Consider the following 12,756-nt stretch of genomic DNA (forward strand, 5'->3'; position numbering starts at 1 on the left):
ACCAGTCAGTCTTTATGGAGAAAACACACTGTATATATCTTGTTTGAAAATGAAATAGATGTCTATGAATCTACAAAAAAACACGTAATTTTTATATGGAAATTGTGATAATAATTGCTTAGAATAATTGTGATGATACGTACGTACGTAATAACAAAATAAAAGACTGTTGATAGTCATCCAAATTACAAAACAATGTAAAAGTTCAGTGCAATCAAATCAAGGTTATCTGCTTCTATAGCTAGAAGTGAAGAACCGAATATTATATTTAAACTAAAAAGTTACTAGTGCTCACGTCACCTACCTCTGCTGCACCTCTTCCTAATATAGGTACAATGCATCTTATTCAGATCTTAAAAACTGTGTAGGTATTATACCTACCATTTTGTGATCAGAAATAGTACATTATAATAGCAATCTGCACCTCTGTCTGTCTGTGTAGGCTATATTTTATGTGGTACATTTTAAATAAATAACTGCAGAAGCGCCGCGCCGGCCGGGTCAGCTATATACTGTCAGGGGTGGCAGAATCGCCACTCTATATTACTTTGATAAGGGTTAGTGACACTTAAGCTTGTTATCCTAAACCTAGCAAAGTATAAGTAAAAGCGAACACCGTTTTCTGTGAACAAACAGTATCTTTAGGTGAAAATGTCAAGCCCAGAATGTCATGCACACACAACTCACCCAAACAAACACACTGTGTTCGTGTCCTTGGTGTTCCATCTGTTGTGTTTGCTGCTTGCGATACATCAATACGGTTAAAAATATCCCAAGCTCATATCAGAGCCACGGTACAATGGACTGTGGACCTTCTGGTCGGTGAGTAGAGTTCAGTTTGCTGTGATTCGATTGTCTATTGTAGTCGTATGATAGTGTAGTGAGGGAAATGTAAACTTTGCGTCAGTGGTTTTTTGGCGATAATTCCCGGGTAAATTCGATTAAACTCAAAGTGTTTGAAAAATTCCTACAGAAAAGAATTTCTCTAGATTTGTTGTAAAAAAATTTCTCTAGAGATGGTTTACGATTACTACTTTTAAATTTATACCTACATAAAATGTAAAACTGCGTTTTTGTTTTGCTAAGAAATGAAATGAAATGAAATTTAAGCTAAGCTGCGTCAACAAATCTCCATGATCATTTAACCATACATTGACGGCGTGGATTACTTATTCTAATGTATAATTATATAGTGTACCTACATATTTAAAGAATACTGATATAAAACAGGAAAATTGGGAAGAGGGAATCCCAACAGACAGGTAATCCTAAAATATGAGTAACATTTTCGTGGTAGCATATTGATTTGTTGATACTTATATTAGGCATTGAATGGAATGTCATTAGTAAGTTATATGGTGGCCTTTACCTTACAATACACTCCGAAATGCGGCAATTCCTCACACTCTGCCTCCATGCTGGTAATCTCAAATTCGAACTGGACCTGGTCGATTGGGATCTTGTTGTGTCGGGAGTAGTTCTGCAGCACACCCGTGAGGAACGACTGGGTGAAGTAGAACCCCGAGATCCAGAACACGATTGGCGGGCCCTCGTCTACCCAGTCTTGGAGGAATTTCAACCTGACGGCAAGAGTAAAGTTTTATTGGTCGATGTGGATGAGGTCAAAGTATCCAGGACGCCTGAGAGGAACGATTGGAGGAGGTTCCGGAGTTCCAAAATACCACGGGCTAGTCTGTCTAAAGGGGCCCACTGATTACCAGTTCAGTCTGACTGTCAGTTAAACGGTGACAGGCTGGTAACAGGCGCGGTTGGTGCAACTGGCCCTTTGTAGGTATGATGTGTTTAGAAGCGTCTAGTAGAAAAAAGATGGATTGTTCATCGCCCGCCGCATTTATTAAGACCAATAAAATTTTAAATAATCATAAGCATTTGGTCTTAGCAGGAGAGGAGCTGTGAGGACGGACCCTCGGCTATCCAATTCTGGGGATAATTTAGCTTGCCTAAATAAAAATGTTAATCTTGTATAGGATTTTGAAGTTTTTTAACACTTCTGAGGTAGATACCTACGTCACGTACGTGTTTTTAGGTCTTCAAGTCTTTATGTCCTTCTAATAATGTTACTGACCAAAGTATTCCAAGGTAAAACGCATCATTATTAATGTCCACGAACAATTACGCGAGTAGGCATGCATGTGCCGCGTGGCACGGCTTTCATTCATACTCGCGGAATTATGCTCTGTTGGCGTATACAAGCAAATGCGTGGGACATACTACATACATATAGTTGTAATTAGTTGATGTCTAACATTTCAAGCGTTCTTAGTTCTCGTCAGTCGCCCGGCACGGACGGTTGAAGCACCTACAGCAATATTTATGGGTTGTTTTGTGTGGCTTACTCGCTGCGCCAAGAATGAGTCAGTATTCTCATATTAGATATCACATTTCAGCTCGAACCCAAAAATGTGAACAATAGATTTAGCAATTAGTCATCATATGAACACAACACTAAAACAATAATGTTTTGCCTCTATTTCAGTAAAATGGAAGACAAAGTCCTTACCGCAGAAACATGGCCACAAGAAGCCGAGGCGGCGATCAACGACATACGCAAACACGTGAAATCGGCCAACGTATCAACACAGCTGAAAAACGACAACCAAAGGATTTACATCAACCTGACAACCCTGGAGAACTCCGACTATTGTATCGAGATGTCCGCCTCCGGGTTCAGAGTCGTGGGCCGGACCTACGACGACACAACCCTAGCTATCATCGAGAACATGAACTATGAAACCCCCTACGCCTTGCTCAATAGCATCAGTCAGAAATACAGGGAGTCTTTCGGCGGTGAGTTGATGAATAAGCTATTGGATCTCGCCAAAAAGGAGACTTGAATTTTGAGTCGTTTGCGGACGATTTTAGAGCTTATTTTGTAGTAACAGCCTTACTAGACATAGATGTCACATACACGAGCTTTTGGAGAAATATTGTTGGGTTTCCGAATTTTCGAGGGTTGTTTAAAGTGATAAGAAGGTTGTAATTGGCGACTGTTGAAACTGTCAGTATTTATCAGTGCTATAAATGTATTTAAAAGTAACAATTAGACCAAATTAGGATAAATTGTGATCGTAATATTATTTCTGAACGTAAAAATTACGGACATCAACTGGATTCATTGTTGTTTTGAAGGCATGTTTAAAATATAATATACTATACTAACTGTTTGGCATCTAAATGTATTTGTATGCATGTATATGTTTAGTAGCTACAGATATGTCTGTGGTGTCCTCTTATCTTAGTTCCTTAATTGTGTGTGTTACCCTGTGTAAAAATGCAGGCTTTTTGTCTATGCTAGCTTGACAACGTAAAGCTAGGATAGCGGTGCCGCCATATAGCCGCCGTCTCCATAGTAAATGATACGGCTAAATATGGATGTCCTAGTATTTGTATGGAGACGGCCGCTATACGACGGGACCGCTATCCTAAGAAACCAGAGCATAAGGCCGTAAACGTAAACATTATAAAATTGAAATCTTTATTGTCATATTGCGAGTTACAATGATCTTCAACCGTGATGCGAAGCAGAATAGTTTACGGACTTTGTACACTTCATTTTTACTGTGTGGCAATAAGTGGGTAGATATCTATACTCAACTTCTTTAATTTGAGAAGATTGCGACTATTTGTGACCACTGTGATTGAAATTTTAACTCTAACGGCCACATGCAACATTCACTAACCCGGGGTCAACAAACGTGGAGTTACCATATATGGTTACCAGTACAATAGGGAGTATTATTGCAATGATCTGCCGCCAGAGTGCAGCACTAATGCACATTGTAAACCATAGAATAACTTATACATACTAGGCCTAAAACAGTATTCTGGCAAGTTTTCACTATAACATTGATCCATCAAGGCAGTTTGTTTAGAGGTGGCCTACCGCAAAACGTGAAAAATCGATCGAATAGGCAAGAATTATAGAGAGGCAGAAACCGAATTTTCGATTTCCGTGTTTCGCGGACGCTTGTTCTAGTGATGCCTTCTACGCTAAGTTTTGCGTAATATTCCCTATTTGACACTGGGTTAACGGTTTAACCGGTTAACTCCGGGTTAATGGGATGGTACAAGTGGCGCTAAAGGTTGCACAATGTAGGTAGGTGTTAGCTGTTGACTGTTTACTGTATTTTCTATGTGTCAATTAAGTAATAAGATTTCTGAACAATGTTTTTAGTTAGGAATAATTATAAATCTTCGCTCAGGTTACTAATATTAGGTATATGTATATTGTATAGGTATAATACATTGGGCCTTTGACCCAGAATGATGCTTACATATTACCTGTGGCAGTATTGGCAGCTACGTATATAATAAAATGTATAGAGCTCTACAATACACCGTTAATTAAATGCGAAGTTTTCAACCAAAATGTACCACAATGTCGATTGTTGATAAGGTTCATATTCATATTCATATCTCTTTATTGCTATCATGTTCATCAGAATACAGGTGTTACAATAAATACATTTGTAGGTACATGACACCCTGTTAGGGCACTGCAACATTCTTAAGTCTACAAATTACATTTCTAGTAGGTACTAATCATAATACATAATTAAAATTAAAATTAATCTCATTCATCACATAAATTGTATCGAGAGTAATATAACATGTCAATAGAATAGAATATACATAATTGGATCAGCGAATTGCGAATATAGTAAATTAAGTAATAATAAAATTCATAAAATAGACTCATTTAAATAATCTTTAACCTTATAGTAACATTTTGATATTAAGAGTTCTTTTAATTGGTTTACAAATTTTTGCTCTACATTTTCGTCTTTGATTTTGTTTGGTAACTTATTATATATTTTTATAGCCATGACAAAGGTACTGTTAGAGTGCATTTTTAGTCTAGAGGAGGGCAGCATTAACCGGTTTTTATGTCGTAGGTTGATTTCCAATTGAAGCTACATATACATATATGTAAATAACGCCTTATTGACAACCGGCAATAAGTACCCTTTTGGTTGATAACATCACAAATGATCAAGCAAAGATATTATAAATAAAAAGGTGTGATTTGCATTGAACGTACTGATCAAACGAAGGCTAATGACAGTAATGACAGAGTAACGGATTCTCTGAAACCATTATAATCGCTGAACATACGTGGAGGTTAAATCTATAGCTAGCTCTTTAGGTCATCTATCACTGCTTTGGATGTCGATCTATACTGTGCTGTAACCGCGAAAATCGAAGTTCGCAAATTGCGGGGATTTTTCTCTGTCACTATAATTACGCCTTCGTTGGAGTAAAAGAGAAAGATCCCCGCAATTTGCGAATTTCGGTTTTCGCGGTAGCCGCTCTGAACGCGTACCCGAGTATAAAGAGTATAAAAACCACATTTGTATATGCTTCCTAGTACAATCAATGTAAAAATATTGGTGCACAAATCATACGCAAAAATATGTCTCTCTATGTCAAAAATATGTCTCTCAATATGGTTCTTATGTCAGTGAATTAAGAACCATACATATTTTTGAGTAAGTTGTCTATACCTATATTTTAACACTTGTCTGTCCCTATTTTTATTGTTACGAGGCCGAATCAACTTTTTGACTGACACAAACCTGTCCACAACTATGAAACTTCGTTTTGAAATTTTCTATGTTTCAGTTATGGGTATATGTTAAAACATTGCATGCCCCAACTGTTGAACCTAATAAACAGAAACTATGTATACCAGAAGCCCGATTCTTGGTAACTCCAGAGACAAAATTTTAGAGTGGATATTTACTCACCCACCCACCCAAAATTTTTCCACATTTTTTAATTTCTTCTAAGCTTGATACCATCGTTCGCAGACGTTTCTGCTTGTTAAAAATTTTACTCCAGAGACACTTTAAGTGACTCAAGAGACACTCAAAATTGTCGGTCAAAAAGTTTCTTCGCCCACGAAAACAAGATTGTGGTGGAATGCACGATATACAAAAATACGCTAGATTATTTCGAAGAGACGTAACTCCGAAGATCAATATACATAATATCAACCAACATAGTGGTGTATGTTTTAATGTGATCAGAGGGCCTACCGCGAACACCGAAATTCGCAAATTGCAAGCAAATTGGGGATCTTTCTCTTTTACTCCAACGAATGCGTAAGTAGAGTGACAGAAAAATGCCCGCAATTTGCGAGCTTCGATTTTCGCAGTTATATGTAGACGTGATTTGATTATCCTATTCATGTTGTGGTTAGAATTAGTTTTAAAGATAGTTCGGAATGCAGTAACGCTCTCTTCCTATTTTAAAAATAAAATAAGTGTTCCGTAAACAAAGTTTTGTACGGAACACTAAAAATTAGCTCGTGAAAAACAGACCAAGTCTGGGAATTTGGATAAGATAATAAAGGTCGATTTTTTCTGCGCATCACAATGATAATCTAAAATTGACTTCTAGTTAATGTAATATATGAAATTAAGTTAATAAAGCAAAAAGTCATGAAAAGGGGAAATAGATAAAAACGTACCTATTGTAACACCAGCCGGGCTAGCACATGATTGGCGCGACGGTATCTCGCGGCGAGATAGACTACCCGTCCCTCTTTTGTTCACATAGTTAGATTAAGACGGGTAGTCTATCTTGCCGCGATATACTGTCGCGCCAATCAGGTGCTTGCCCTGCTGGTTAAAACGTTTAGGCATTACATTTACAAAAAAAATTGTTGTGGGTGCATTCGTTGACTATGGCTCTACCTATATGTTACTTGAATGAAGTTTTCGTGTCATATTATAATAGTTACATGTGCAATACATTCGCATCAGTACAACAACAGACTGAGTACAAACATTGTATTTAAATGTTAGCTTTAGTATTGTGATAGTAAACTGAATTTATTTGTTAATTATTTTTTTCTTTTTCTACCCCTCATGGCGTCTATTCATGCCTATATAAAAGAGCGTACCCCCATCCTAAAGGCCAGCAACCAACTTACAATCCCTCTCCCTAGTAGCATTTTCGTTGGGGCCCACGGTGCCAACGGTAGGGAAAACGTTGGGATGAGGTTCGTTCCGTAGCCAACGTTAATTTTGTATTGGCCCACCATCGCATTTACCAACATTCGCTGTGGCACAGATGCCCAACAATGGGCCTTTGTGTATTTTGGTACCGTTGGCTAAACAACGATAATATTCGTTGGCCCAATGATGACATATGTCGCATTTACCAACATTGGCAGTGGCAGTGATGCCCAACAATGGGCCTTTGTGTATTTTGCTACCGTTCGCTAAACAACGATAACATTCGTTGGCCCAATGGTGACGAATACCGCATTTACCAACATTGGCTGTGGCACGGATGCCCAACAATGGGCCTTTGTGTATTTTGGTAACGTTGGCTAGTCAACGATATCATCCGATGGCCCAATGATGACAAATATCGCATTTACCACCATTGGCTGTGGCACTGATGCCCAACAATGGGCCTTTGTTTATTTTGGTAACGTTGGCTAATCGACGATATCATCCGATGGCCCAATGACGACAAATATCGCATTTACCAACATTGGCTGTAGCATTGATGCCCAACAATGGGCCTTTGTGTATTTTGGAAACGTTGGCTAATCAACGATATCATCCGATGGCCCAATGATGTCAAAAATCGCATTTACCAACATTGGCTGTGGCACTGATGCCCAACAATGGGCCTTTGTTTATTTTGGTAACGTTGGCTAATCAACGATATCATCCGATGGCCCAATGACGATAAATATCGCATTTACCAACATTGGCTGTAGCATTGATGCCCAACAACGGGCCTTTGTTTATTTTGGTAACTTTGGCTAAACAACGATAACATTCGTTGGCCCAATGGTGACGAATACCGCATTTACCAACATTGGCTGTGGCACGGATGCCCAACAATGGGCCTTTGTGTATTTTGGTAACGTTGGCTAGTCAACGATATCATCCGATGGCCCAATGATGACAAATATCGCATTTACCACCATTGGCTGTGGCACTGATGCCCAACAATGGGCCTTTGTTTATTTTGGTAACGTTGGCTAATCAACGATATCATCCGATGGCCCAATGACGACAAATATTGCATTTACCAACATTGGCTGTAGCATTGATGCCCAACAATGGGCCTTTGTGTATTTTGGTAACGTTGGCTAGTCAACGATATCATCCGATGGCCCAATGATGACAAATACCGCATTTACCAACATTGGCTGTGGCACTGATGCCCAACAATGGGCCTTTGTTTATTTTGGTAACGTTGGCTAATCAACGATATCATACGATGGCCCAATGACGACAAATATCGCATTTACCAACATTGGCTGTAGCATTGAGGCCCAAAAATGGGCCTTTGTGTATTTTGCTACCGTTCGCTAAACAACGATAACATTCGTTGGCCCAATGGTGACGAATACCGCATTTACCAACATTGGCTGTGTCACGGATGCCCAACAATGGGCCTTTGTGTATTTTGGTAACGTTGGCTAGTCAAAAATATCATCCGATGGCCCAATGATGACAAATATCGTATTTACCAACATTGGCTGTGGCACTGACGCCTAACAATGGGCCTTTGTGTATTTTGGTACCGGTGGCTAAACAACGATAACATTCGTTGGCCCAGTGAGCACAAATATCGCAATTACCAACATTGGCTGTGGTACTGATGCCCAACAATACCAGTTGAGTTTGCTTGTGGCGTCACTAGATGGCGTTACTGTCTCCAAACATAGAAGTTATAGTTATTTTCTCGATTATTCAGGATATAATCATAATATTTTTTTAAAGTAACTTATAAATCTAATTGCTATAACTATAACATTTATACATAAATTTAAAAAATTGTATTTTACCAACATTTTCTCAATTTAAATCTCAAAAAACATAAATCTCGCTTACAAAGTTTCGAAGTGCGGTTAGTATATATACAAGTTAGAGTGTATAGTAAGTGTACGTGCTTCGGCAGTATATATACTAAAATTGGAACGATACAGAGAAGATTAACAACAACTGCTGCCTAGGGCCTTCATGTGGATACAACCAATGCCTACCGTAGTGTAATTGTAATATTTATCAGCAAAGGCCCAACGTCGTATTACACAACCACTTACTTAACGTAGGGTAACTGTAGGACTCGTAAACAAAAGCCCATTACATAATTAGACTGTAGGCACACTATAAATTACACAACTATTTACCTACGGTAGTATTGTAAGAATCCTACACAAGGCCCAACGTTAAAGTTACAATGTTGGCCCTTTGTGGGACAAGCTGTGTTGGGCCTTCAACCTGGTGCACGACTACCTACCGACCTACCTGACTTGCCGATGGGTAATTGTTGAATTTGCAAACAGAAGCACAACGAAAAAATTGCCTTTTTATTTTTTTGCAGTTGGCCCTACAGCAAGCCATACGGCCAAATGTAACAATTAACCAACCATCAAACAAATGAGTATAGGCCCAACCACGGCCCAACCAAAACCACCACCGTTGAATAATTGAATGATTTATTTAAATAGGCCCAACGAAAAAATTACTCTAATGGCCAGAGAGCGCAACTTTGGTGCCGATGACAGACGTATGACGTGAAGCTAGATACAGAGTGTTGTTATCTAGATTATAGATACTTAAACAAATAACAACTTATTAGCCTTTAGTTTACTGATATTGAAACTTGAGTTGAGAGTTTTTATACGTAATGGCCACGTATAAAAACATAACTAACTGTCTTTATCATGTTAAAAACAAGATTGTTGGAAATGACAACCAATTACTGTTTACTTATTTTTTTATTAGTAAAATGTAACCGAAATATTATTTTTTGATGTCGCTATGGGGTCTTTGCAGCCGTATTTAACAGCAAAAGCAAGCAATATAGAGAAACATTTGAAAACAACAAAGCATATTGAACGAGAAGGAGATCGTTTCGTATCGTTTTTAGTGTTCCGTACAAAACTTTTTTAATGTTTACATTATTTTTTGTGTAAATTACCAGGCATTTTTATAACTAAACAATTAATAATGATGTATTAATCTTAATAATGATTATATATATAATCATCAGGTGTTACAATGTTGTTTTAAAAAAACATCCTATATGCGACTTAACGTCATAATGACGTCATCGGCACCAAAGTTGCGCTCTCTGCTAATGGCCCTCTGTTGGGAATCTTTGGGAGGGCCTTTGTCGAGGGCCCTCCAGCAAATCGTACGGCCAAATGTAACAATTAACCAACTATCAAACAAATGTGTATAGGCCCAACCACGGCCCAACCAAAACCACCACCGTTGAATAATTGTATGATTTATTTAAATAGGCCCAACGAAAAAATTACTCTAATGGCCCTCTGTTGGGAATATTCGGGAGGGCCTTTGTCGAGGGCCCTCCAGCAAATCGTACGGCCAAATATAACGGTTGCCCAACTAATACGTAAACAAAGGCCCAACAAAATCCCTACAAGAAAATGCTATTAGGGCTGGTGTTGCGGGTGTCTATGAGCGACGGTAATCTCTTACCACCAGGCGAACCGTCTCCTTGTTTGCCTTCTATATCATTAAACAATGCGGCGGCATTAAACAATGTTGAATTGTTGATATGGAGGTATCTTTTTAGATAGTAATTTCTAGGGCATCATTAACATATAAAAGGGCCCACAGATTACCAGTTCGCCGGATGATATATCCGGCGAACTGGTAATCAGTGGGCCCCTTAAGGCACATCTAATCTTATTAACCCTTAGAAGGCCTTTTCCCGTATACGTCACAGACAATTTTGAACTTTGATTTACAATTTCAAGGTTACTTTCATTCAGTAGGTAGCAAATTTTTGACATTGGCGTTTGAGGAGTTATGTCACAACTTGACAAACCTGCTCAACAAGTCGGCTACATAAGATCCCAGGGGCTTCATCGAAGGGTAGCTCTTGGACATCCAAGCGGCGGGAACGATGCCCTTGACGAAGGCGTTGTTGCACTCCTCCAGTTCCGCGCTCATGATGGCCAGGCCCTGGGCTGCCATGTGCACGCCGTAGAGCGTCCGCGACACCACAGATATTAGACGATTGTAGCGGATCAGCTCCTGATCAACGGATTTACAGAATATACATAGTCAGGTTATAAAGAGTTTGGTATTTCTTTTTTTTACGTTTGTGGTGTATGTGGCCTTTTACACACATGGAGGAGGGGAGAGAATGGGACATTATGCAGTAGGTACCTATTTCACGAAAATTCGGGGAGCTGTTAAATAGGTTCCAATTTCCATCATCCGGTGAGCTAGTGGCCTAAAGGGGTCTCTATTGTTTCCCATAAAGTTTTAAGTCATAATGTATTGTTTGTCCACATTTTCGTTAGTCATAATTTGGTTTTTCTCAGAAACGCGTAACTTTTCAGGATTGCCATAAAACAATAAACCTAACCTAACCTAGGTATCTATAGGATAACCTTACGAAAATCCTGAAAAGTTAACGGTTTCCGACAATCATTACATTTTAAATCAAAATCTAGAAAGAAATAGAGATATAAAATTTTGTATACGACGTTGAACGCCATTTCTCTCTTCTTCGTAAACTCCTTACTCTAGTTTCAAGTCACAGACAAAACATCCTCCAGACTGAGCATAGTCGCGCTACCTCCTCTGCCACGCATACGGTAATTTTACTCCATGTTCGAGTCGAAAGTGTCTTTGTGTGACGTCCGTGTCTTTGGACGGACCAATCACGGCACGGGACTTCGCTCACCTCGTCCCGCGCACCCCCGCATTTTTTGCATCATGAAATAATTGCTCTAAACTCGGTCTAGAGGATTCCTAGTCTAAGTATGTTTCAAATGAAGGTATAATAATCCCAAACCCACCTGCTTGAGCACCGTGTTCATGCTGTTGTAATACTGCACGGGGTACTTGGCGCTGACCTCGTCGATGTTGTAGAGCTTCGGCATGCGGCCCATCATGTCCCGCGTGAGCTCCACCACCCCGCCCCCCTCGCCGCCGCCCTCGCCGCCGCCGCCCGCGATTATGGACGTCTGGGTCAGCAGAGTGCCGAAGAGTAACTACAAGCAAAAAGAATAGATAGTATAGAGGGGTCCTGTCATAGTAAATGTTGTAGTCACTGTAAATTTACTGCCATCTATCGACACACGACTAAAACTCAAAATGATCATATCATTTTGATACATGTTCATTCACTGATATCTATGTGTTAAAATTGTTAAATATATGAAACGGTTTCGTCACGCCATCTAGCCGAGGATAGGCCAAAGGTGTGTGCGTCATCAATCCGAGAATGACTTTTTCTCAATTTCCGAGGCACGTTTTTTCCTTAGACTTTATTCATCTTATACGAAGTTACATATATCTTTGCTACAAGAAAAATGCACCATTTTTCATCGAAACCGTTAGAGCTGTTTCCAAGATCCCTGAATAATCCCTAAATATACAAGAATTCCTCGTTTAAAGTTATGAAATACGCGCTCTACGCTCTATCCCATGGTCACCAAGCCCAAACCAAAGAGTGATCTTCACGACAATTATCTTTGTTGTCCTTATATAGTTATGTTCGCGTTGTCGTGAAGATCACTCTTTGGTTTGGGCTTGGTGACCATGGGATAGAGCGTAGAGCGCGTATTTCATAACTTTAAACGAGGAATTCTTGTATATTTAGGGATTATTCAGGGATCTTGGAAACAGCTCTAACGGTTTCGATGAAATTTGCTAAATGGGGGTTTTCGGGGGCGAAAAATCGATCTAACTAGGTCTTATAAAATCTTTATCTACA

General features: G+C 39.3%; 2 protein-coding genes across 4 annotated transcripts in view; one reads left to right on the forward strand and one right to left on the reverse strand.

Annotated features, from left to right (window-relative positions):
- The window catches only part of LOC134667199 (GSK3-beta interaction protein-like), a 170,003-nt gene that overhangs the window by 4,019 nt on the left and 153,228 nt on the right, over positions 1-12,756 (forward strand). The window contains exons 1-3 of one of the 3 annotated variants that reach the window (XM_063524523.1): positions 2,274-2,375; positions 2,498-4,417; positions 4,917-6,190. In XM_063524523.1, the coding sequence (XP_063380593.1) occupies positions 2,335-2,375; positions 2,498-2,855 (399 nt within the window). In that variant the 5' untranslated portion in view covers positions 2,274-2,334 and the 3' untranslated portion in view covers positions 2,856-4,417; positions 4,917-6,190. Of the gene's footprint in view, positions 1-2,273; positions 2,376-2,497; positions 6,191-12,756 lie in introns of those variants that run through there. The other 2 variants (XM_063524522.1, XM_063524524.1) reach the window with 2 other exon arrangements.
- LOC134667206 (dynein axonemal heavy chain 3) overlaps positions 1-12,756 on the reverse strand; it is a 156,757-nt gene that overhangs the window by 674 nt on the left and 143,327 nt on the right. The window contains exons 67-69 of the mRNA XM_063524532.1: positions 11,837-12,031; positions 10,855-11,063; positions 1,370-1,580 (exon numbers count right to left, since the gene is read on the reverse strand). Of these exons, the coding sequence (XP_063380602.1) occupies positions 1,370-1,580; positions 10,855-11,063; positions 11,837-12,031 (615 nt within the window). The remainder of the gene's footprint in view (positions 1-1,369; positions 1,581-10,854; positions 11,064-11,836; positions 12,032-12,756) is intronic.

This window comes from Cydia fagiglandana, chromosome 9, assembly GCF_963556715.1.
Source record: "Cydia fagiglandana chromosome 9, ilCydFagi1.1, whole genome shotgun sequence".
Taxonomy (NCBI): domain Eukaryota; kingdom Metazoa; phylum Arthropoda; class Insecta; order Lepidoptera; family Tortricidae; genus Cydia; species Cydia fagiglandana.